Below are 26,897 nucleotides of genomic sequence, written 5' to 3' on the forward strand. Positions count from 1 at the left end.
CGCTACTTCATCTCTCGCTCGCATTATTTGTCCCACTTTGCCCTCTCTCTCTCGCCACTTCTGCCGCCACACCGGACATTTCAATTGTCTGCAACATCACACAAGAAGAGGGGGGGAGGTCTAACGACCGAGAAAAGATTGAAATCTTGTGATCTGATCGGAAACTAGGACGAAGACGAGAGAATGAGCACGAAGAAGAAGACGTTGCGGCCTAACACCACGAGGACGCGTGTAGGGAAGTACGAGCTTGGCAAAACCTTGGGCGAAGGCAATTTCGCAAAGGTTAAGTTCGCTAAAAATGTTGAGACCAGCGAGTTTGTCGCCATTAAAATCCTCGACCGTAACCAAGTTCTCCGTCACTGGATGGTCGAACAGGTCAAAACACCATCCCCTTTCCTTCCATCTCCTCCATGCACACACAGCATTTAAAAAAAAAATGAAATTCGAAATAGATCTCAATCGGCAGTAAACCTGCGTCTCGCTTGTACTTATTAACAAAATAACTTTCGATTATCGAATCTGGCTTTATAATCAAATTTGTTGTGTTATAATTTTCAAAAGCCTTGAGAATTTTGGTTTTGTATGGAGCAGATAAAAAGAGAAATATCAACAATGAAGCTTATCAAGCATCCCAATGTCATTAAAATATTTGAGGTAAAGCAACTAGTCTCTGCCTTAAAAGGTTTATTCAGTTTAGCATCGCGGATACAATTATTTAATTCAAACTTCTTTTCTTCCAATTTCTAATGCATAGGTTATGGCAAGCAAGGCAAGGATTTATATCGTGATCGAGTTTGTTGATGGAGGCGAGCTTTTCGACAAAATTGTAAGGGTTACCGGCAATTCAATTTCGGAAATTTAGTGAGGAATGATTAAGCTGTTACCCTCAAGGAACCTTGTTCAATCTATATGTATATATGTATTGGGTCGTCGTTTATTGCTTATGGAAGTGAAAGATATTTGATATTTGTAGGCAAAACGCGGGAGACTAAAAGAGGATGAAGCTAGAAGCTATTTTCATCAGCTTATCAATGCTGTTGATTACTGTCACAGTAGAGGCGTCTACCATAGAGATTTGAAGGTTTTTAACTTTTTCCCCATTTAACAAACTGATCAACGAGTACTGCTTTCATTTTCTTTTTTGACTTCGGAATTAATTTTGAGCAGTTTCTTCAGTGTGCAGTGGGTTGTAATTCCTAATTCATATGTATTTATCCAATAATATTTCTACTTTTGCAGCCCGAGAATATTCTTCTGGACTCGCAAGGTGTTCTTAAAATTTCAGATTTCGGATTGAGTGCATTCTCGCAGCAAGTTCGACTAAGCATGTATTGTTGACTAGGATGGATACATGTTTTTTTCTTTCTTATGCTTGACACTTGTGACCATATAATCATAACCTTATGTATTTTTAATCTTTTCTCCAAATTTGTTGATAATATATATATATCTTTTGTCGACAAAATATTAAGTTTTACGGTAAGGGATCAAACCTTTCTGAATAATGATATTTTTTTTGGTTGGGTCAACCTTTTTGATAATGAGTTATAATTATTTATTTTTGAGTATTAGTTTTTACTTTAACAAAAAACTTAATACACTATTTTTAATAAACTTATTAAAAATAGTTTATTACTTGTATTTTTTTCTATCAGTTTGAGCGTTGTTGCACGCTAATTATCATTCCCTCTTAAAGAATTCCTCTGGTCTTCGATCATTAAAGTTATGGAAAAATCCCCAGGAATTTCCAAGAAAAATACTGTCTAAATCGCTAAAGAAGGCCACCAGTCAGTTTGGTTACTCAAGAAAATGCTTGAAACAGTTGGTCAAGGCATTTTAGGTGGCAGTAATATCATAAAATGCCAACTTTCAACGATGGTGGAAAAGAAAGAAAACTCCATGTCTAGTTGTGTAATCTTTTTTTTCTTTTACCTGTTCGTGCTACAGGAGGATGGATTGCTTCACACTGCTTGTGGGAATCCAAATTATGTTGCTCCAGAGGTATATTCACTCATGATTATAGAAAATAATTTAGCTCTGATGCTGCAACCTTTTCTTTTTTCTTTTACTGTGTCATTTGATAATTCTCTTATCAGGTGCTCAAAGATAAAGGTTATGACGGTACATCAGCAGATATTTGGTCTTGTGGAGTTATTCTTTTTGTTCTTATGGCTGGTTATTTGCCTTTGGATGAGCCAAGCCTTATAAACTTGTATAAGAAAGTAGGTACCTCCCAGTTTTGGCTTCTCTTTTTAGATGAGAACGTCACTAAAATTGTTGGTACATCTTGATAAATTTCAGATATGGGGAGCTGATTTCAGCTGTCCTCCATGATTTTCATTTGGTGCAAGGAAATTGATTACACGAATTCTTGATCCAAATCCTCTTACAGTGAGTTCTAAAATCAGTTCGTCGTATGAAACTTTGTGATTGCTTGAAATCTTTGATCTCGGCATAGGTTGATAACACATGCATTTCTATTGAATTTCTGCGTGTTTTTGTCAGCGTATAACCATTCCTGAAATTCTACAAGATGAATGGTTCAAGAAAGGGTACAAGCCACCCCAATTCGAGCAGGAAGAGGATGTAAATCTTGATGACATAGATGCTGTTTTTAATGACTCAACGGTAAGCGATTTTCTATTCTGTCAGTTTTGCTTCTCTGAGGAAAGAGCTCCATTGTAAGCATAATCTCTTACGATCACTTTAGATTGGAATGTGAGTGGATGGAATTTTTTTGTTCAAAACTTTGAACACTGACCCTGTAAACTAGTTAATTTTTCATTTGTGTCCATTTCTTTGGAAACTATCTACCCTAAATGAAAGAATAAATTACATCTCATGCTACTTATTGTTTGTTTATTTGCGGGAACACCTTGTAACAGAAAGGAAAGAGAGACCTGTGTCCATGAATGCTTTTGAGCTTATCTCTAGGTCGCAGAGCTTTAGTCTTGACAAATTGTTTGAGAAGCAAAGTGTAGTATCTAAGATCCCTTTAGCTTTCTCTGTATTATGTTGTGTTAATAATAGGGTTTGAATAATTATCCGTGTTAAATGCTTGTAGCCTGGATCTCCACCTTCCAACTTATAATGTGGAAAATTTTCTCAGCTAACTGTATCTATTTTTGCTTTCTTGGTTTGAATTGAAACTGTAGGGTGCTGTGAAGCTAGAGACCAGTTTTGCTTCCCAATGCCCTCCTAATGAAATTCTTTCGAAAATTGAGGAAGCTGCAAAGCCTCTAGGCTTTAATGTTAACAAGCAAAGCTACAAGGTTTGCTTTATCTGATGCTATGTTGGGCAAGCTAATCCTCTTGCTTATTCAAAACATCTATAGTTCATATAGTTGCAAATTCTGCTCCAACTCTCATGTATATTCACATTGTCACAGATGAAGTTGAAAGGTGACAAAAGTGGGAGAAAGGGCCACCTTTCTGTGGCTACCGAGGTACTGGATTGTTAATAGCCAGTCAAGCACCTTTTTTTAATTTCTGTGGCTACCATTGGTTGAAATGGAAGCGCACATATGTAGAATTTTCTAACTGCCCTTCAAAGGATTTAAGATCTTTAGATTATTCCATATCAAAGAAAAATGTAAACCTCATTGCTCTTTGATCTCAGGTGTTTGAGGTGGCTCCCTGCTTGCATATGGTGGAGCTTCGTAAAACCGGTGGTGACACATTGGAGTTTCACAAGGTATACCTGCACACAACTAGCTTATAACTCTAGCTTTGTTGGTGAGGAAATGTTTTGCATCCCTGCAATTTCAGTAGCCCACTTTAACAAAGATCTTTCTCATCTGCCCCGAATTCCGTGTATAAATTCTTCTTTTAATGACAGTTCTATAAAAACTTTTCGAGTGGACTGAAAGACAGTCTGGAAATCGGAAGAAACTGCCGGAGCGTAAAGGTGATCTCTCTTGCTCCGCACTTCATATTTCGGTCGTAACTACTGAACCATGTTTATTAACTTTGTAATTTGCTTCTGCTGGCCATAACAAAAGCCGTCTTGTTCCGTTTCATTCTTGCTTTAGCCTCGTGAATATACTGTTTGCTTGCGCCGTTGGGAAGATAAAGTGAAGTATATGGCTCAAAACGTGAGGCACAAGGTTCATCGACCCTTGTTTTTCCCTTTTAATTTCCTTAGGGAGTAATCAAATCCATTGAAATTTTACAAACAGGTGCTGTATATTTTTAGGAGAATGATAAAACCAGAAAATGTTGTTTCAAACTTACTCGTTGCCATTTATTTTTGGCGCAATAGTAAAATTTGCCCCTAACACTTGCCTTTTTTTCCCAATGTTGGCTTTAAACTTTTCTTCCCTTCAATTTAACTCTTACGATTTCAATTTTTGTCAAATAAATCTAATTTCAATGTAAAAGATGGTACAGTTGTCAGTTAACAAACTGATGATTTTGGTGATCTAGCATGACACATTTTTTTATTTTATGATATGTTCTTAAGTTAAATTATTAAAAAATAGAACATAAATATTTGTAACACACACACACACACATATATATATATATATATATTAAAAAATCAGAAAATTAGAAAAAAGAATAAAAAAGTTATATAACTTCAAAAAATAATTGATGTATATATTACATGATGTATATGTATGTATGAATAAATAAAGTACAAATTTAGAGACATTTTCGATTAGTGAAAGTATCTCTTATTTTTAAAAAATGAATTAGCAAAAATTCATACGTGAAAAAACTTAAATAATTATTTCTTTTTAATTAAAAATATCCATTTTTTTCATCTATTACTATTTAATGCAAATTTAATCACCATATGCGGTAATGACTTATATGTTAGAAATTAATAGCGAAATACTAATAAACTAAATCTCAACTTGTGCTTTGTATTTATTTTTATAGTGATAATTTTACTTTGAAAAATGTTATTTTATTATATATAAATAATGTAATCGTCTATTAGAATAACATTAGAATAAATTCAATAATTAAATATTCTATGTAAAAACATATTTAATTACAATTTAATTAATTTTTTATATTAAATTCTGATTTGAATTTTTCATGCTGGAACTTTCTGATTTCGATTTTTTATTGAAAATTGTTTCTATTCAAAATTTCAGATTAGGGTTCATGTTCTCTCGCCTCTACTTTTTAGTAAAAATAAAAACAAATGAAAGGGTTTCCTAAAATTTGTAGATCCAACATAGAGGCAGCTCAAATATGAAAATGGCCCAAATTGCATAAAGAAAAAGAGAGCGGTACCCTAAAAGAATTAGGAGAAGGGGAAAAAATGAGCATGTGGACTACATCTCTCGGTGGTTGCGTACCTTACTTTCCTGCCCCCAAACCCATGCGAACCAAACATCAACCTCTCACTCAGTTTCCCATCAACGTCTCGGCCAATTCCCGTTTACGCCGTCGGCCAGCCGCCTCCAACCCCAAGCAAGACGATGGAAAGGAGATAAGTGGGTCAGACGTGCTATGGGCTCTGCAGAGAGCAGCCTCCCAGAAGAAGAAAGCCAACAGGAAGAAGGGTTTTACATTGTCCCAAGTCAGTCACACAGAAAAGGATAGCATTGATTACAGTAGTGTTAGACCCTTGGAGATAAAGAGTGAGTGGAGCCTCAAATTGGATGAACTGGAAAGGCGTCTTCAAGAACAAGAGGAAGACACCGCTTGAATCAATCTTCTCTTTTTGTTTGATTTGGCCTTCAGTCTGTTATTAAAGTTTGGGTTTTCTTTGGGTAGGTGCTGTTGATTCCTGAAATTTGAAATTCCGGTCACCAAATTGCATGATTTTCTTGTGTCGTCTTTTTTCTGTGGTAGTAAGAAATTGGTTAATGTTTGCTCGTAGAACGTGATTTTGGATTCTCCTCTGAATACTCGGTTATAAAAATATTAATCGTGTAATATATAGCTGGATAAAATCCACTTCAGCCATTAAAACAATTGGTTTTCATCTATGTTTACTCGCGATGGTTTTGTCTTACCTGCAGAATTTTATGGTCTTTTACTATGCTCACAAAAGAGAAGACAAGCTGGTAAATATAAAAGAAGAAGAAGAAGCCTGCGCCAAAATTTCAAGTTGAGATTTACCCAAAACCAATCCAATCAGATCATATCCATGAAACAAAGAAACCTACAAGAAAATCGACCTTAAACATGGAATACGGACCGGCGCCTGTATAGACCTTGAAAGCAAAAGCCAACCTTTTTTAAGAATAAAACAATCCACGACGTACAACTAAACATTATTAATTCAACTACCTCTTCTAAAGAGAGAAGGCCTTTTAATGTTTTTATGTGGTGCTCCTGTTTCCCGATTCCGGCACTGTTCTCATTCTTTCTACTATATCAATTTATGCTCCTTGATTTTGGGTTGGTTAAGGAGTCCCCCTAAAACTCATCCAATGTCTCCTGTTTCCGAGAAAAAGCTACATTGCACGAACTAATAGGGTCTGTACCTTCTACTGCGGTTTCCATCAGCACCACCACTATTTCCACCTTGCCCTGCTGCTCCACCCGGACCATTGCTCCTATCAGCTCTTCGAGGACGTGGGGCTGGCATATGCACTCCAGGCTGTTGGCTGCCCAAATTCAACAACAGCAAAATTAGTTGTTGAAAATGTGTTGTTATCTGAATAAAAATATCATAATTTTAACAAAATGAGGCAACCGACTTACAGGACATATCCTATTCGGCCATCTGGTAGAACCATGGGTACCATAGCCATATTTGTTGGCATTGGCCCTCTTCCATATATCACTGGCTGTTAATGTGTATAATTATGCATTAGTTTTCACCAATATATCTGAGAAAAAGAAAATACAAATCAACCCGAGTACCTGCGGAAAACTAGTAGCAGCACCAAATCCAGCACTTGCAGAGCCATATGTAGGAGCTTTGGTAAAACCACCATACCCAGGATGCGGAAGATGGTTTGTATGAAGCCCGGCACTGTAAGGGTATGCTGCATCGGTCTTCTTATCAGCCTGAGGTTTGGCAAGGACAACCTCCAAGACTTGACCTACATTCAAGTCGGTCTAAACATTTTTAGCAGAAAAGCAATGATTATAGCATATCCTGATGAAATAAGTTGATTTAGATAAATCAACTCTCCTGATACCAATGGAAGGTTGCTTTTCCAGATATATTTCATACAACAATACGCTTACAATGACACTGTGATTCTATTAGATCAATAATGAATTAATTTCTCATCTTCATTTGAATGCATAAAGAAAACAGTTGCAAAAGCAGTCTCAAAAACAGCTCACTAAAAATTGATCACTCGAGACACACGGACAAGCAATACGAGTATGGCAACACAGTAATTTCTAAAAGAATGAAGATGCAAGTATGACCGAGCACAACAATAAAAAAATATTGAGATATATAAGTATTATTTTTCATTCTCATACAATCAGTTTCTTCACAAAAATTCTTATCATTAAATTTCGTTTTCCACCGGGAAATGTCAAAATTCAACTATTCAATCCAAAGTTTAAACCAAGAGACCCGATACCAATTCCAAAGGCCCAAATCATTTCAACAGATATTTACAAGCTTGCATTTGATGCAGCATGTTACAGAGCTTATTAAAGTGGAGCTCTTACATCAGACAGAAATGAAAAGTACACAGGATGTTCTACAGACAAAGCAAGGAGTACATAAACTTCTATGCATCTCACAAAAGAGAAAACAAACTAAAAATTGAAGACATGCATCCAACACCATTGTGCACAAGTAAATGGCATGTAGGAACTCAAAAGTAGATTACATGATAGCGCTGCTTTTTTTCCTTAAATAATTTGAAGACAGCTTGAATGACTTAAGCAGCAGCCGGACAAATCTGCCCTAAATTATGTTTACAAAAAGAGTATGGGGTAATGCAAGAGAAAAATTACCATCTATTTCATACTTCTCTGTATCTTTGACAGCCTTCAAAGCACTCGACCTTTCAGCGTAATGTATAAACCCAAAATCCCGCTTACCGGCCTTGCCAGGAGGCATAACCACTTTTGTTACTTCCCCATGGCGCTGAAATACTTCCTTTAGTTTCTCCGTAGAAGTGTTATCGGGAATGTTTTTGACATATAGTGCTTTCACCTAGTAATTTCAAAACATGCAGCATAGTACAAGAACAATAATATGAAGATTAGATCTTTGCTTCACGTCATGCTTAAAACTGAAGATTGCATACATCCAATTATTCGCATTTAGCAACTAAAGATCCAAACAAGAGCTAATTTGGGGGGGGGGGGCAAAATAAGAATCCCAGTAGTGATTCCTCAATATGGAACTTCTAAATTACAATTACCTGCGAAGCAGCAGAATTTTCAGGTGTACTCTTTGGGTCAGCCCATGTGACAGTAGGGTTATTTCCTTCCAGCTTAAAATTTACACTTGCCATTTTCTGCCTTGAATAATCAGCGCACGCATTGTTATAGTACAAGACAAAAGCAAAACCACGATTACGGCTTGTATTTTGAGGGTCCTGCAATTAACAATTTAAAATGGTAAATGGATTTCCAAATATTCACTGATCAGTGACCATAATCTAAAAGCATCATCTAGATCAAAACTCCACCTTTATTAGTTCTATATTTTCAACTCCGGGACCAGCACTCTCGACGGCTTTTCTGAATTCATCCTCAGTCAAGTTCTTGGGAACATTACCGATAAATAATCTGTTCTTAGTTTCAGAGAAAGAACACCTTATAGCTTTACCCTGCAGAGATTATTGTGGATATTAAAAAGGAACACCAAACTAAATGGTTAAAAGAAGCAATGGAGGGGAAGATTGCATCAGCAAGAAAACTAAAGCAAATTCAAGGGAGGCAAAAATTACCCTGAACTCTTTACTGTGCAGCTCTTCAACAGCCTTTTCAGCAGCCTCTTTTGTTTTAAATGCCACAAATGAGTAACCCTTGCTTTCACCAGATTCCTTATCTTTAATCAACCGTATCTGCAAAGTAGATTACTGTTAACAGTTAAACCAAAAATTTACCCTCCCCCCGGCCAAAAAGAAAGGAGCTTGAAAATCACAAGCACAAAATTCCGACCTCAAAAATTTCTCCTATTGGTTCACAAAGTTCCCTCAAGTCTTCTTCTGAGGTATCCTTCGGAAGCCCTCCAATGAAGACCTCAGAGCCATTAGGAGGCAAGGCAAGAAGTTGAGCCCACTTCTCCTTTTCTTCTTCACTAATAGAAGCCATGGGGTTTTCTTCCTCTTCAGTATGTTCCATTTCAATGCGGCTTCTTTCTACTTCCAATGATTGATCTTTTCCATCCGCCTCAGATTTTGAGTCTTCATACTCCTCTTCGTCGTTTTGTTCCCCATTTTCATCATCACCACTGTCCACTCCGTCCTCATCTACATGTTCTTCAACACCATCATCCTCTTCCTCCATGTAATTGTCATCAAGATCCACCCGCTCATCAACTTCTGCATTCTCCGCCATGTCCGTTTCTTGTCCCTGTTCAGACTGTTCGATAACTGCAAATGAAACCTTATTACATATCTATAGTGTTTATAGAAAGCATGTTCAGCTGCATAGCAGAAATATATGAATATTTATAACATTCAAAATTATCTCGGCCCAAAAAATCAAAGGAAAGTTAAAAAAAAAGAATGAACGAATAAACAGGTGAAAAAACTGCGCCAAGGAAGGAAAGAAAGAAGATATGGAATTTGTTACTTCCATTTCTCATCAACCAAATAGAGCTGTAACTGACATTAAACCGAAGAGTAAAAAGAATCAAATTTCCACCAGTAAATTCAAACAGCGAATAGTAACTTATTAGTAAAGAAGCTACGAGGCATCGATTAGTACTAAAATTAACTGAAATTGAAACAAGAGTAAAAGTGGGTTAGCAAATAAACCAATCCCTAATTCACAAAATACCTAAAACCCATAAACAAATTGAAGACAGCTAAAATTCAATGCCAAAATGTAAAACCCTACTTAAGAAAAGGTCACGGCTTTTTATCTTCCCTTAAACACGCATACAAACCATAACAAATTTTGACACTAAACTATTTACAAATAAGTGACAACGACAAAATAGATGTAACTGTGACAAATCTAATCAAGACGAAGGAAAAAGACTAAGAATTCCGGGCAGTCAAAATGACTATAACAGAAAAACAATCACTAAAGAAAAGAGATTGAAATTTCCTCACCACTTGATAAATATATTGACTTTGAGAGCTAAGAAATTTGATGGCTTTATAATTGGGTAATTAAAATTGAATTTCCCAAAATCCAACAAGAATCAGGATATTCAGCTTCAAAGAAAATTTTCTGGGTATTGCATCAGATATCGACAGAAATGGAAAAATACCCAACTTTTAATTGATGGGTTTTATTCTGCTGGGGAAATGGCGATTGAAAATATAGATTTTGTTTGAAAAATTTTGGTTCTCCGGTGGTTAGCCTTGTGAGTTTTATTATCCGACAGAGGCTAATGAGCAGCGTGTGATTCTCTTTTCCAGAACCACCCTAATTGGGAGACTGAAAAGATACACTGCGGTTTCGATTTTACTGGTAAAGTTGGATTTACGAGTCACTTTTAGCCATGTAAGAGCAAAAGGTTTTAAATCTTAAGATAGTAGGATCAAGCCCATAAGGTATTTTATAATTCGGAAGTCTCCTACAGAAGTTATTTTTAATTTAGTGTTAGGGGTATCCTATTATCTTACATCTCCTTATCCCATTACATATGAAAACAAGTGACAGTGATTTTTTTAGCCATGTAACTAGGGAAGGGTAAGATTCCGCTGGGCTTCTATTTTTTTTTTTTGATAATTCATCTTTTTTATTACTCAAAGAATCTGTTATAAAAAATATCGATCTTAAGACATTATATACAGTCTACATACAAAAACAACAGATTTGTTTTTAAGCTATATCCCATGAAATACAAAGATTAGAATTAACTCTATCTAGCCTATTGATGTTTTCCCCCCAAGTTTAATACCTACAAGATCTTTGATGCAAGTTAGGAGGTCTTCGTTGGATAAGGAACATCCTTTAAAAATTCTTCGGTTGCGTTCTTCATACAAAATATAGATATAGACACACCAAGCAAACTTAAGAATAATAGATAGAAGGGAATTTCCTTTCCAAGAGCTGACATTAACAAGTCCTCCCATGATGAGCATGAATTCTTAATGCTATTTAGAAGCAAAATGTTGTCCCATAAAAATGAAGCAGTGGGGCATTCAAAGAACAAGTGATTACTAGATTCCATTGTTTCATTACAAAGCACACGATTCCCATCTGTGGTGATACCCATGCGTTGGAGTCGGTCTCGTGTAGGCAGTCTGTCGAGGATTGCCATCCAAGCAAGCAATCTGTGCTTAAGAATATGTTGAGGGAACCATAACAAGAAATTTCAGGGGACTTTGCCTTCCTTCACTTTAATCTCCTGCCAAATGTCTGTAATAGAAAGAGACCGTTCGAAATTGTTGTAATTGCTCCAGTGCGTAGTTTGAGGATTCGGTTAAAGCTCCAACTGAATCTAGCACTTCTTTCCATGTGCCACGGATTGCTATCCTTTATAACATAGGTGTTGAGCCAAGCGACCCATAATGAACCCTCTCCAGCCAGGATATTCTTTATAAGTTTGATCATGCAAGTTTTATTCCAGGTTTTTAAGTTCTTCAATCCAAGTCCTCCCTCTGATTTTCAATAACAGATTTTGACTCAACTGACTCTTGCACCAGTAGCAGACTTGTCTGAGTCTTTCCAGAAGAACCGAGAGCAAAGCTGTTTAATTTTGCTGATTATAGATTGGGGAAGAAGAAGCTGCTTACACCAGTAATTAGTAATGCTGAACAGAACTACTCTTATGAGTTACAATCTTCCAGCGTAACTCAGATTTTTGCCAGACCAGAGAGTGAGCCTTGCTTTAATATTAGCAATAAGAGAATCACAATCTTTCTTAGAGAGTTTTCTAGTAATCAATAGAATACCGAGGTATCTTACAGGTAAGCATCCTTAATTAAAACTAGTTGCTTGCTTTATAAGCTCAATATTACTGGTTGAAATTCCAGCAGAGAAGAATAAACATTTGACAGCATTTAAATTCATACCATACATTTTATAGAAGTGTTCAAGAACAAAAACGACTCCAATTACATATTCAACATTACCCTTACAAAAGATCAATAAATCATCAGCAAAGGATAAATGTAGGGCTGTAAATGAGACGGGACAGATCGCGAGCTATTCGAGATCGACTCGGTCAAGGCTGGATAAATACTCAGATCGAATGGTCTCGACTCGAGCTCGACTCGAATTCTTAACGAGCCGAAACGAGCTACTTGATACTCGACTCGAAAAGCTCGTGAGCTGCTCGAAAATATAATATATTAAGATTTTATTTTTAAAAATAAATTATTAATAATATTAAAATTTATGTGTTGATTTTTTTAAAAAAAATACATTAAGGTTTTCATGTATTTAAGGTTAATGTTTGAGTTTGAGGCTTTAATCTAGTTAAGTTTAAGATTTTTTTTTTCATTTCGAGCCTTTTCGAGCTGCTCACGAACTTCGGTTCAGGATTTCGAGTTCGTGTCTAGCTTAAAAATTTTAAACTCGCGAGTTTTTTAGTCGGGTTGAGCTTTATTTCAGAGTTTTCGAGTCGAACTCAGCAATACTCGAGCTCGACTCGTCTTGTTTACACCCCTAGATAAGTGTGTGAGCCCAATTTTCTTGCACTAATGATAACTGTATAGACCTTTAGCAGCAGCCAGATTGAGCAATTTAGAAAGGATATTCATAGAAATTACAAAGAGAATAGGTGAAAGATGGTCACCTTGTCTTATACCTCTAGCTTCTTTGAAGTATCCAATTAAGCTCCTATTGAAGGAGATTGAGAATCTAACTTCTGTGAAGCAAACTTCAATCCAATCAATAAATCTTTGGAGAAAATCCAAGGCTTTTAGAACAACAGATAAAAAACCCCAATGAAGAGTGTCAAATGCCTTTTGGAGATATATCTTCAAAGAACATCTTGGAGAGATGATTTTTCTTCCATAACCTTTAACTAGTTCCTGAGTAAGAAGGGTGTTGTCTATAATGCTTCTTCCTTTAATGAAAGCAGTTTGGTTTAGTGAAACCAATCCAGGGATGAGGCATGTCAGTCTCTTGACTAAAATCCAATGTTTTTAAAATCGAACCAGACATTGAACCGGTGAAGATACTGGTTCACTGGTTCAACCGAATTCAATCGCGGTTGAACTTGATTTTATATAAAATAATATATAATTTTTTAATTTTACATAATATTCAAAACAATATTAATATATATGTAATACTTTTTTTAAGTTTACAATATTAAAAGGTATAAAAATATCACAAGTCATAACATATATAAATTAAAAACCATAAAATCAAGTGAAACAAAATGATTCAAATAAACTACAACATAATATTTAAGGTAAAATATATTAAATAATAAATATAATTATATAACTATAATAAAAAAATAAAAATGAGACTTAAAAAAATCATAACAAATGATGTCATTTGGTTTAATTTTTTTTAAGGTTTATTTTTTTTTTAAAAACAATCTCACATGGCTAAGAAACATAGAAGAGCATCCCAAAAGTTTAAAGAGTAACAATATGAGAACAAAACAATCTCACATGGCTAATAAACATAGAAGAACATTACAACTTACTTCTATAAATAATAGAGGTAATTTGACATTCAAAATCATGAAGCATTTTGGTGAGCACAGAGCGAACTATTCTTTCGCTTCAGTTGAGCTCAAATTTTAGGCTTCAATCGAACTTCTAATTTTTTTTGAGTTCGAGCCTTTTCGAGTTCAAGTTTTAATATTATATTTCGAGTTTGAGTTGAACTTGATAATTTTTAGCTCGTGAGTTTTTGAGTCGAGTTGAACTTACTTTTAAAGTTTTCGAATTCGAGTTGAGCTCAACAATACTCGAATTTGACTTGGCTCGTTGAACAAACGATGTTGTTTGGTGTATTTTTTTAAAAAAAGAAAAAAAGTGAATCGGCGGTTCAAACCGGTTTTGCCGGTTTTCAGTTGGTTCACCCCGGTTTTACCGGTTTTCAGCCGGTTCTACCAGTTTTCAACTGGTTCATTACCAGACCGATTTTGTGAGATAACCAGACCGGACAGGCCACCGGTTCATGATTTAACCGATTGAACCAGCTGATCCGATCCAATTTTGATAACCATGCTAAAATCTTGGTTATAGTCTTATAGATTACTGAACATCGGGATATCAGTCTGAAATCTTTAACTTTGCTGGGATTTGAGACTTTAGGGATTAGAGCAAGAGTTGTAGCATTGATGCGCTTCTAATTTTACTGGCAACGTGGGAATCACTTTTGGAAACATATGGTCACGTGGGTATTTTGCTCATTGGTGCAATGAAATTTCAGAAACGCCTTTATTGGGCCGGGCCGATTATCTACCATTGATAAAGGGTTAAAGGCACATTTAATTTCTAACTTTGGTGATTTTTATTATTTAGTCCATAAACTTAGCTCCGAATTTATATTTTTAGATGTGCTGATGAGAATCTTCTCGGTCGTTAATTATTTATCATTTTTAGTTAGATAGAGAGTTATAATTGATGAAAAAATAATTATGATTAGTGCTTTTGTATTGTAGAGAACTAGTCACGAGGGAGAATCAAGAGAAGAGTGGTTGTCCTATGTGTTAACCCTTTCTTCAAATGTGGTGAAGATTATTTGTAACGGGTTAGTGAACTTTAGCTCGTATGTCAGTCACAGGGTTTATGACTATTTGTAGGTTGACAAATTAAATAGATTTATCTGTTTGACCTTAAATTTTGTTCCAAAAGATTACAGGACCTACCAAAAATATTGTTTAAGGATTTGTTTATGTGTTGTAGCTGATACAAAATTCTGTCCAAAGAATCAAATTCTTTGGATATCTTGGCGGGTGGAGAAATCAATTTAAAATTTCCAACTGACGAAAAACTGATAGTTTTCTAAAGTCACCCTTCGAAGATACAACAATATGGTATAATATCATAGTATCTTATTTACAAATTAAATGTTGTTTTATCTCATTAATAAATCATAATTATTTTTATATAACATTTAATTTTTATATAATGTTTAAATAAAATTAGACATTTAAATACATTCCAATTTACATTTCTATATTGTTATAACAATGACTATATAGAGTAAACTAAATGTCAGTCGATGATAATAATATTTAAAAAAAAAAACTCACCCAAACTTTGGGTATGATATAAATAGGAACAGGCTCATGTTGACTAGAAAGATAATATAATTCCAGGATCTTTCTGAATCTGTGGTCCGGCAACATGCAATGGCATAAATCATAGCACATGCTCTTTTTCAACCCCCTTCGTCTTCATTTTTATAGACTGTGAAGAGCCTTTTTGGTGGTGGGGAGAAGGGTATATATTCTTGCCCATCTAAAGCACTAGCAGCTGCTTTGGAGATGAGAAATAGTAATACATAGGCATAAAATATGGATTTACTGTTGTGGGATCTGTTTAGAATAGACAAAGATAAGGAGAGACAGAGGGGAACAAAAGTGAAGAACAAGAACTGAATTTTACTAGTAATTTCCTACTCGTTTTATCTATGCAATTTTTATTCAAGAGGGACATCACATTTACCTCACTTGTACCTTCATTTTCAAACTAAAAATGGCGAAAGAAAAAGAGAAACAAAAATGAACGATGAAACACACTTTGATCACACTAATCTTTATGAAAATGATGAAAGCAAACTAGGTAAAGAAGCTACATTGGCCAAAGTTTATTCTAAAGTTTAACCAATGGAAAGGATTACTTCAACCACCTTCTAAGATCACTGGTTGAAGATGGGGAGATTTCACCGCCATGGCTCTCGGTATAGCAAGAAGAATAGTTGGACTGTTGTTCCAATCCAAGTTGTGATCCAGTTACACTCCTAAAACTTGGGCTCCTCAAATTGTGACCGTAGCCTCCATATCCTGTCCGAACACCATAAGGCTCTGGGACCGGAAACGATAGCCGTTTCCTTGCTGAACCATTCCGGTCCCTCTCTGGTGTATATGACCTTTGCCTTGGTGCACTTTGAGACCTTATTCTAGCCTTTGCAGACTCGGTTGCAGCCATGTAATTAGGCAACATTGCAGCATTGTTGCCGCTACCACAAGCATGAGAATCAACCCTGCCCGTGTAATGGTAATTAGACCTTAAGCTTGGTGTTTGAGATGAAACTGAGCTCCTATCTCCTCTAACGCAACGAGGGCTGGCTGACCGAACTTGAACATGACGGGTTTTTGACGGAGAGGGTGTCATAGGAGAGTTTTGAGTTCTATGCATAGGCGAACTAGGCCTTTGGTTATGGTATTGAGCTTCATGTTGGTGATATTGGTTCGAATTAGTTCTTCTATAATTGGGTGCTAAATATGAATAAGGCTGGGATGAATCCATTTCTACAGTTTTGACAGACACTCTTTGATCTGTTGAAGCTCTTCCTCTGTTATCCCATGGCTTAGCAGGCACTCGATGGTTGAGCCATTTCGGTCCACCTTCGAGCTCATCCTCATCACCTATCGATGGACTCCTACGAGCACTCCTCATCTATTTGCAAAATATGGGGCTAGTTGGATTATGGGAATCAGTAGAATAAAACAGAGGAGGTGTTCAATATAAGGGCTAAGAGCAAAAGCATGAACCTGTTGAGACAAAGCCCGGGATAAGTTCTTTTCACGCTTCAAATCAGCTTCTTTCCTGTGTTCTAACATAGCTTTGACTTCCTCTATTGTGTGTGGCCTTTCATCCCAATCATCTGCAATACTACTTCCTTCTTTCGACTGAGAAAAGATACAGTGACGCATGCCATGGTAACACTATAAGAAATCTGAATCTTTAAAGTCCAAAATAGAAAACAGGTGAACTTGCTTAAGTAGCTGAATGAAACTACTTACTACTAGTGATCTTCTGTCTGAAATGTCCTGAATATACTGTGAATTGAGTACACTATTCGTGTCGCTGAAGGCCGATTTTCGGCTTCCATCATGCGAGAGCCTCATTCTTTGATCAAGAACACAAGACTGCACTCTAACCAGAGCTTGCATGCACCTGAGTGTCATCTTGGCTTGCTTTCTCACATTGTGACCTCTTACCAAAGCTTGCAACTTCACTAATCCTTTTAGTGCACAAAAAGCTCTCCTTGCCTTCACAATCACCGATTACATTGTTTCCATGGTTAAAAAAGACAGAATTTTTTTTAAAAATTTTTGAAATTCTAATAATATGCTAAACTCCAAGAACAAATATTTTGCAGAAACAAAATTTTCATACCAGGTAGCCTCTAAAAGCCGTCTGAATAACAACGGCAGCATAGTGGTGCTCCCTAGCATAATTTGAAGGTCTAATCAGCGGAGCAGCCTGTTCAGTAGCCACCACCACAGCCTCGTCTGCTGCCGTCACTAGTAGCGTTGTTTGCTGATGAAACACCGGCTGTTGAATCGTGGGTTTCCTAAAGATCCACCGTCGCTTATCTTTCTTCTACCAAAAATCAGTAAACAGATCAAGAATTCTATTTAAATTAGAGCCATTAAAAAAACCAACAACTCCATCTGCTTCTGTTTCATTCATACTACAATTAGCAAATACAAACCTTTTGTTCTTCATCTTCTTCTGGGTGATCAGGTTCATCCTTTTTTCGGTTACTTTTCTTATCACGACTCTCTTTAGTTGGAGATCTAAAAGCCCTCTTCACAGCATTCAACCAGGAAGCCCCACCTTTTTTCCCCATGAGAAAAGATAAATGGTTAAATTACCAGGAGTGCATTAAGAGCAGAAAGAGCCAGAACTGTAAAGTTGAAGATGATGGGAATATTATGGATTTTTTGTTTAAATAGAATGACAGTGGTCACTTATTTTAACGACGGATAACAAATGTTTTGCCCGAGGGAGAAGGAAGCCGACGGAACCAACAGATTTAGATTCATCCAATATTCAATATATCTACAGTCATATCCATCTATCTAATCTAAGCTTCAACTGGCGTTTGTATTTTTAATAGCGGTGGTGTCAGAATCGTAGTACGTCAAACAAATTTTGCATGTAAATAAACATAATATTAAATATTAAAACTGCTAGTTGCTTAATCAATTAAGAAGGTGATAAACAGGGTGTGATGGGTTATCGAGAAACGTTAAAACCCAGATTAGATAATTGGAAATATAAGTAAGCAAGTTGAGTTTGCACGAAAATCAAAGCCAAAGGGTTATTTTCTTTTAAGCATAATCATTCCTTAAAGGAGACAGCTTGCCTTGCCTTGCCTTATTTCATTCTGGGAAAATTAAAAATTAATAACAGCTGGACTGGACACCTCTCGTGGTTTCACGTGGTAGGAGCTGAGCAAGCAGTAAAAATTGACGGATGGAGGCACAGAGCAGGGAAATACGTAGCCAGTAGCAACCTCAATGCATAACAAAGCTCGAGTTTCTTGGGCTTGGTCTTTGAACAGATTTGAAAGTTGAATCCCAGCAGCCTGCTATTCTTCACACTCCATCTCTTTAGTACGTCATTAAGATAGATTGAATTTAATAATTTTACTTTTAATAAATTAGTTCATTTTTTCTATAATTTTAAATATTTTACCAATAATATGATTAAAATTCATTACATTTAAAATTTTAATCATTCACATAACAACACATATTCATCTTTTTAATATAAACCAAAACTCTCACTTTATTAAATATTAACCCTCTATTTCTAAAAACCCATCAATGACTACGGTGTTTTACAGTTACAATAATTTCAAAGGTTTTTATTCACTTTCAATCGAAAATCATTTTATTTAAGTTCCGAATTCCACCATTAATTATCATAATAATGATTATCCTAGATTTGACAAAAGGATTCTAAACAAGCCTATTTCAAGTTCCAATAATTCAGAGGTTGTCAACTTTATACAAATGTAATTCTAAGATTGAAAAATTACATGTAGCGACTGACTGTATTTCTCTTATCGTCACACCACCTTTTAAATGGTGTATATGAAAAAGTCCAGAATTAGGATGTATGAAATTAAATACAAATGGGTCTATAGTTTGGGGATATATTCGGGGTTTGGTGGTTTACTTTGAGACCACAAGGATAAGTCATTATGTGCTTTCGTCACAAAATATTTTTAGGATAATATTTTCTTGATTGAACTGTTGGACGTATGGAGAAATCTTATGCTCGCTTTATATTTAGCAATTAGTATAATTTGTATTGGATCCAATTCACTAAGTGTTGTTAAAACCCTTAACAGAGAGCAATCATATGATCCGAAGGTTGATCGATACTTGGTTAAATTCGAAATCTATTAGCTATGTTTGAAGACTACCACAGGACACATTCATGGCACGAAACTAATAAAGCAATGATTTATCTTTCAAGGATGCGTGTGGACGAAGATGATGCAGTGTTGTGGCCAATTGATTTCCCTAATGTCCTTCACAATATTATCAAGGATGATGCACACAAGGCAAGATTTACTTTAGACATTAAAAAAAAAAACTGGTTATTCTTAGAATTGAAGTTTCCACCATGAAAATGAAGACCTCTTGCAAAGAATGAAAATGAACATAATAGAATCTGATCCGATTGGATTTATTGTACAATATTTCAATAAAATGTAATAATTGAAGAGTATCTTCGTTTCATTGCATATAAAAGATTATATTAAATTATATTTTTTTTTGATATAACAACTTGTTTCAAACCCTAAAAAATATAGTGTCTCATCCTACTAGAGTAATTAATTGTTATTATTATATTAAATTATATTAATATATATGTTTTACGATTATTATAAATATATTAAATCAAATTAAATAAAGATAATATTAATATGTAACATTATGTTACCGGTTAATATAATTGACGGAATAATACTAATATTCACATAATCTTAAGAAAGTATGATTAAATATATAAATCAAATCATGTATTTTTTATAATTTTGGTATCGTTACAAGGAAGGAGTTTTGTTTCGGTAAATTGTTTGTTCTTTTATCCGTATGTGCTAGAGAAGTGAGTATGTGTGATTTCTTATACAAATAATTTTGTTTATGGAAGGGATCAAAATATAATTTTTCGATTTAACTAAAGGGCTAAAAGGGTTAAAATGAACTTTTGCTCCTGATTTCCCCTAACTTCGTCCCTAGTTGAATTCGATGATATTATATAGCCTACAAATATTTTCACCAGTGTCGACTTAACAATAATTTTGATAATTTTAGCATATAAAATTGGAAAATATTTCGATATGAAAAGTCCCTTGGGCCTTAGAGCACAAATGTACTATAAATGTGGATGGTATCAATGCCTGGCTCGGTTTTGGTTTCCCTGTTTTAGTAGGGTGTAAGGCTACTAAAGCATCGTCCTCCCCTTCTTTGGACCGGCAGAAAGAAGGGGAAGTGAGAGGCGAGGATAGGTCGAGAAGAATGGTGGAAGCACCACATGTGATTGGTTTTCTGAGGTTCGTTAAGTTTTATGTCCTATCAAACAAACACGTCACTGAAGCACCATGTTTTAGCGACAACGGGCTCTCGTTGTACATGCAAACATATTTCTTTTGTGCTGAAATGAGGGTTAGAAATCTATATGTTCCATACTTCTTATGCTTGTTTTTGTGTTGTTTTCTTAACTGTCTCTTCAAAACGATAGGTATCGTGCCATAACAATGCCTATTACCGAGGAGCTGTCGGTGCACTTCTTGTGTACGATGTTACTCGACACTCCACGTTCATTAACGTCGAGAGGTGACTAAGAGTCAAGAGAGTTAAGGGATCACACTGACCCCAACATGGTTGTCATGCTCATCGGAAACAAATCAGATCTTCGTCACCTTGTGACCATCTCGACCGAGGACGGGAAGTCCATTGCAGAGAAAGAGTCCTACTTCATGGAAACTTCCGCTCTCAAAGCTACAAATGTTGAAAATGCATTCACCGAAGTTCTTACACAAATCTACCATGTCATGAGCAAGAAAGCCATGGAGACAAGCGAAGAAGGGGCTAACTCAGCTGTTCCCTCCAAAGGTGATAAAATTGACGTCGGCTAAGATGTCTCCGCGATGAAGAAAGGAGGTTGCTGTTCAAGCTAAGAACGACATTAACGGTGCGTAAAACTTTGGTTTTGTAGAATCTTGTTGAAAAGGCGCCTAAGAGTAGGAGTTCGGGCAAAAGATCGGTTCAATTAACATTCGAATTTTTTACCAGGGCATTATTGTACTGCATTTTTACAAAACAATTAAGATTGGGATGTCAATGATGTTCTGTATTACTAGTTATAGGGGATTATTAACTTTTGCTGCATGTTTACTAAGGATAATGATGTTAAAATATTGCAAGCAAATGAACTATATATCTTTGCAGTAGCCAGTGGCCATGTCTTAATGTTGAAACCAGTTTAGTTTCTAAACTCAAATCACTCTTGTTTTCTGTTTTGGATTCATTTCAACACGATAATATATTGTAATGAATATAACACTTAATAATAAACGCTCAATTAGTAATCCATTGTCGTCCAGTGGTAAGGATATCTGGCTTTCACCCAGGAGACCAGGGTTCAATTCCCGTCAATGGAATCGTGTTTTATTTTTATTTTTCTTTTTTGGCTGTTGTTCAGCTTCTGCAATGACATCCATGGCTAAGAATTGTCTGAATTTATTTTTTGTGGAATGTGCTGTTGATATTAACATGGGAAACAAAGTAAATATGAAGTTTCCATTAAGATGCTGTAAATGCACATGTAAAGAACAAGCCCCAGGGCTCACTTGGATTCTGCTGATAGAGCAATTAGGAAATGGTACATTTGGCACAATAAGCTAATACGGGATTGCATATTTTGGGACTTGTAAGTTAACTTCAGAGATCACGAGGACGTGAAAGTAAAACTCACTGCCCACGCTTTTTCTTACCCACGTCCATCCATTGCGGTCATAGTCGTTATGAATACATTAATAATGTAAAACCAACAGAAAAAAGTTGTAAAGATTTGTAAAGTCGATCATAAATCTCTTCAAGAAAACAATAACAAACACAGAAACTATCCAAAATCGAGTTACCAAAACTCGGAACAACTTAACTTAGATCATAAACTACTACTCCTAAGCTCCAATGTTTTGAGATTTGTTAAGGATGACATCTTCATATGTGACTTGGAACCACTTCATAGCATCTTCCTTAGTAACCCTGTGCTGAATGACAACACGTGACTTGCACCTACGACGACCCACAAGGTACCCAGCTCGTTCAAGAACAACGTAGAAGTCCATACCATGGATACCAGTTGGACCATACCCAGAGAGAAAGCAATAGTTGTAAATTTATATGCTTTTTACGGTGCTAACAACATCAATATTGAATGTGACTATGAGTAGAATGAATCCACCAATATAACTTCGTCGTACTACTATCACGATAAGAGAATCAGTATCCACGAGATTCTTCTTATACTTATAGTATATCATCCACAAGGAAGATTACTTAAAATACTAATGACATTATGAACCGACAATCCCAAAAGTCGAAATAGTCAAGATTTTCGACTCTAAAAGAAATGGATCGCAGCATGAAAGCAAGTGCGTTGCCGTTTCAAGTTATAGTATTTTATTCAATAGTGGTTAAATTTATGGACGTAAAAACTAAAAAATAGCATCCATATTAGTAAACATTAAATCAATTTATTTGGAAAGAACATTACATTCTTTATGTTTTCAAAAAAAAACTTAAATTTTAAAAATATTATTATTATAATTGAAAATTATGAACAGAAATTGACCCAAGATGTATTCATTCATAGTTAAGCAGTGAATATAAAATCCTTGAACTACCGATGAATTACAGAGGAAATAAGAAATTACAGAAATTGGCATCCATGAATTGGAGTCCACTATCAAGCAAGAGTAACCTTCAGTGGATACTTATCAATTTCACCCTTCCACGGGTTACCCCTGGACTCGCCCATGGGAGTCGACCTAAGAGTTTTCCAAACAGCACTGTTACACTTAAAACCCGACCCGAATGCAATCTGCCACACCCGGTCTCCACCCGATACCCTACATTTGGCTTCCGTATAAGCCAACTCGTACCACAGGGAGCTACTCGAAGTATTCCCAAATATATGTAGAGTCATCCTCGAAGGCTCCATATGCCAATCTGTTAGCTGCAAATTCTTCTGTATTTCATCCAAAACCGCCCTTCCACCCGCATGGATGCAGAAATGCTCGAAAGCAAGCTTGAAATCAGGTATGTAAGGCTTAACTTTGGCCTTTGAAATCTTCTTTCGAACAAGGGTAACGAAGAACTTGAACTGCTCCTTCAATGGTAGAACAAGTGGACCCAAAGTGGTGATATTGGTTTTCAATGCCTCCCCAGCCACCGCCATTAATTCACGAGCCAATGAAACCCCGACTCTTCCTTTTTCATCCTCTCTTTGGTAAACGCAGTTGTAATGTTTATCAGCCGCACCCTTATGGGTTCGAACCAAGTGAAGGAGCTGGTTCTTGGAACGAGCCTTGTCTCGTGCCTTGTTCGACAACAGCACGGCGGCTCCGCCCATGCGGAATATGCAATTGCATAGCAACATGGACCTATCATTGCCGAAATACCAATTCAGGGTAATGTTCTCGGTGCTTACCACTACGGCATTCATGTTAGGATTTGCTCGAAGGAGGTTTTGAGCGAGCTCGATTGATATAAGCCCTGCACTGTACCCCATTCCTCCAAGATTGTAGCTCTTGATATCTGTACGTAGCTTGTAGTGGTTGACTATCATGGCTGAGAGAGATGGGGTTGGATTAAATAAGCTGCAATTCACGATGAGGATGTCAACATCCTCCGGTTTGATTCCGGTTTTCTCGAAAAGCGAGTCGAGTGCTCCGAACATGACGGCTTCAGCTTCAGCTCGAGCTTCTTCCATGCATAAATTTGGTGGACTCGATGTTATTCCTCGAGGGAAATACGTCTCATCGCCTAAACCGGATCTAGTTGATATCCTTCTTTGAAATTGAAGCGTGTCCTCCGTGTGAAAGCTCGCTATCTTCCGTCATCTTGAGGAACGAGTCAACTGACAATTTACGATCGTCTTCAGGTTTGTAACAAGCGAAGTCAACGAGATAAACCGGCCTGTACCGCTTCGCAAAGTAGAGACCAAGGAGAAAGAATACAACAAGTGAAGCAGCCAGTCTTGTAGCAGCATCAACGCCCTCGAGCCGAAGGGCTTGGTTGGTCCATAACTCCGAAATCCAGTCCCATTTTACGGCATTGAACTGAACCAGAGTTGCAATGGAAAGTGGTATGATTAGAGCAACAAACATGAGTATCATCGCCGGGTTGTATGAATAACCATAACCTAACTTGACATACTTAAGCTTCACAGATTGCAAGAAATCAGGCACTCTCCGCCGGATCTTGATGACGGCTGAGGTGGAGTCTGTGAAAGCCATTTCCGCCGTCAGCCTCTCCTTATCCATCTCTATGCTATCCATTTCCATATCGTCTCTGTAATGACTCACTTTTAAAGGGGTCTCAAGGAATATGAAGTTGTTTGAGTCTTGTCAATATGAAACCTGAGGAATGGGAAAACTAAACCACCAGAGTTATTATATACCAATGTCAATAACTAGAATAATAAAAAAATGGTAGTTCCGAGAGGTGAGAGATAGGTCAACCACCGTAGCAATACAGTATGGGATTAATATAGAGAATCAAATAAAAAGAAAATAACATCAAATAAACAGAGTAGTAAAGTATGGGTGAAGTAGGGAGGTGGATTGGTAGGTGACTGGCCAATGAGAGAACACTAAATAGAGGGGTCAAATAAGGTTGCCAAGTTACAGGCAACTGACCTGTCCAAATTCCATGTATAGAAACTGATGGGTTTGGTCTTTGACTATAGTCTCCTCCACAAATATGACAAATTTTGCGACGTATTCGTTCAATACTAAAACCAGAAGTCTAATGCTTCCAAAATTGTTCCCTTTTCCTACATTGAATGTGATTTTTGTGGATGATTTGAATGAGCCACTTGAACTTTTGCTGCCCGACATCAAGGCATTGAAACAGTCATTTATGGGTTTCTGAAAGGGAGTTAACCCATAATAGTTATAGTTACTGTACACTATAAATTTGACGGGCCCAAACCCATTTGTTCCTTTACTAAGTCCAAAACACAACCAAAACCGATCCATCTACCTAATCTCAGCCCGGATCTCCATCACAGTCCCAAACAGACTCAATCTGCCCAAACTTCTAAAATCTCATCTTACCCAGCTGTTACTCCCATCCTATCTAAAATCTAACCCCATCAAATTTTATTATTCAAGAATCCTTCAATTTCGCTCACTCCGTCATCCCCTAAATTTTGTAAAATTCAGCCGACCAAATCTTCTCAAAATCACACAAAATGTAGTGGTCTCAACCTATTTTCCGACCGGATTTGCACCATAAATCTCGTCGGACCGCCAAAGCATACATAGACATTCAAAACAATTACGAGAAAAACCCTCTAATCCAATGGAAAACCCCGGTAACGATAGATCCCTAAATATTTTTTTCACAAACAAAACCCTACTTTAGAAATCTACGCGGTGAAAAAGAATAAATCAACACAGAGATCAACATATTTTGAAATCAATCTAATTTAATTATCAGATTATCTAGATCAACATATTTTGAAATCAATCTAATTTAATTATCAGATTATCTAATTGGAGAAGGTAGTTTACTCCTAAAGAAAAACTAAATCTAACAATAAAAATAAAACTATCTTAAATAAATAATTAACTAATACCTAATTAACTCAGTTAAAGCACCATAAACTTGCCATCCAAGTAACTGCTTTTAAGCATGTATCTTTTTTTATGCATGTAACTACTCTTATGCATGTATCTTAATTGTAGTACATGGATAAAATGGAAAAAAAACTAACTAAATATAAGGAGAAAGATCTAGTAAGCCTTAATCTAAAGAGAAAATAACCTCAATGACCAAAAATACCTTATAATATACGATTTTAACAAACTTTTTTTGGATTTGCCAAAATGACCAACTAAATCGCAATGCGATCGATAATTCGCAACGCGATCTCCGGTATCGCAAACAAGTGTTGGTAATGCTCAATCCCACATAGTATTGGAAACACTATTGGGAATGGTATTTAAGGCTTGGCTTTCCCACTTCCTTGTTGAGTGATAGAGAATAAGGGGGACTCTCGTGCGCCGCCGTCCGTCTCGTCTCGTCTCAGGTCGGGTCGTGGTCGTGGTAATACGTGTCTTCGACACGTCCGCGCGAATACTATCTTTTTAGAGAAAATTTTTAAGAAACAAATGCAATACCACCAGTCGTTGCGATTTTGGACTATCGCAACGAATTTGGAATAAATCGCAACGCGAACTTTGACTATCGCAACGAATTTGGAATAAATCGCAACGCGAACTTCGACTATCGCAACGAATTTGGAATAAATCGCAACGCGAACTTCGACTAGCGCAACGAATTTGGAATAAATCGCAATGCGAACTTGGACTATCGCAATGCGAATATGTAAATCGCAATGCGATAGTCGAGGTTCGCATTGCGATAGTCCAAGTTTCGCATTGCGATAGTCGAAGTTCGTGTTGCGATTTATTCCAAATTCGACTATCGCAACGCGAACTTCGACTATCGCATTGCGATTTATATATTCGCATTGCGATAGTCCAAGTTCGCATTGCGATAGTCCAAGTTCGCGTTGCGAATCTGGAAACTGATTTGCGATACCGGAGATCGCGTTGCGAATTATCGATCGCATTGCGATTTAGTTGGTCATTTTGGCAAATCTAAAAAAAGTTGGTTAAAATCGTATATTATAAGGCATTTT

General features: G+C 36.4%; 1 protein-coding gene, 1 long non-coding RNA gene, 1 other non-coding gene and 3 pseudogenes across 4 annotated transcripts; 2 read left to right on the top strand and 4 right to left on the bottom strand.

Moving 5' to 3' along the window:
• LOC120141191 lies at positions 1-4,195 on the top strand (annotated as a pseudogene).
• On the bottom strand, positions 3,663-25,082 carry LOC120141196. Its single transcript, XR_005517758.1, has 3 exons — positions 25,071-25,082; positions 21,943-21,949; positions 3,663-3,792 (listed from the first exon to the last, which is right to left on the bottom strand). It is a non-coding gene; the product is annotated as an uncharacterized LOC120141196 (long non-coding RNA).
• Positions 6,048-10,515, bottom strand: LOC120141189 (heterogeneous nuclear ribonucleoprotein Q-like). 2 transcript variants are annotated; one of them, XM_039156123.1, is made up of 9 exons: positions 10,173-10,515; positions 9,052-9,485; positions 8,838-8,954; positions 8,577-8,717; positions 8,307-8,483; positions 7,894-8,095; positions 6,832-7,013; positions 6,670-6,755; positions 6,434-6,572 (listed from the first exon to the last, which is right to left on the bottom strand). In XM_039156123.1, exons 2-9 carry the CDS (start codon positions 9,448-9,450, stop codon positions 6,434-6,436), a joined length of 1,443 nt encoding a protein of 480 aa, XP_039012054.1. In that variant the 5' UTR covers positions 9,451-9,485; positions 10,173-10,515. The 2 variants fall into 2 exon arrangements, with proteins under 2 accessions (XP_039012056.1, XP_039012054.1); XM_039156125.1 differs by lacking the exon at positions 10,173-10,515 and having other exon boundaries at positions 6,048-6,572; positions 9,052-9,450.
• On the bottom strand, positions 15,692-17,852 carry LOC120141194 (annotated as a pseudogene).
• Positions 21,550-21,621, top strand: TRNAE-UUC. Its single transcript has one exon. It is a non-coding gene; the product is annotated as a tRNA-Glu (tRNA).
• LOC120141187 lies at positions 22,876-24,729 on the bottom strand (annotated as a pseudogene).
• Positions 25,083-26,897: the final 1,815 nt, after the last annotated feature.

The sequence above is a fragment of the Hibiscus syriacus genome, unplaced genomic scaffold (assembly GCF_006381635.1).
Source record: "Hibiscus syriacus cultivar Baekdansim isolate YM2019G1 unplaced genomic scaffold, ASM638163v2 tig00110794_pilon, whole genome shotgun sequence".
NCBI lineage: Eukaryota > Viridiplantae > Streptophyta > Magnoliopsida > Malvales > Malvaceae > Hibiscus > Hibiscus syriacus.

What these genes read in the sequence shown, in the direction of transcription:
- LOC120141189 (XM_039156125.1), bottom strand. Translation starts at nt 9,450, where the DNA reads ATGGCGGAGAATGCAGAAGTTGATGAGCGGGTGGATCTTGATGACAAT. An exon ending in AAAATATAGAACTAATAAAG is followed by an intron (nt 8,484 to 8,576) that starts GTGGAGTTTTGA and finishes TGTTAATTGCAG; the next exon opens with GACCCTCAAAATACAAGCCG. An exon ending in AAAATTCTGCTGCTTCGCAG is followed by an intron (nt 8,096 to 8,306) that starts GTAATTGTAATT and finishes TGAAATTACTAG; the next exon opens with GTGAAAGCACTATATGTCAA.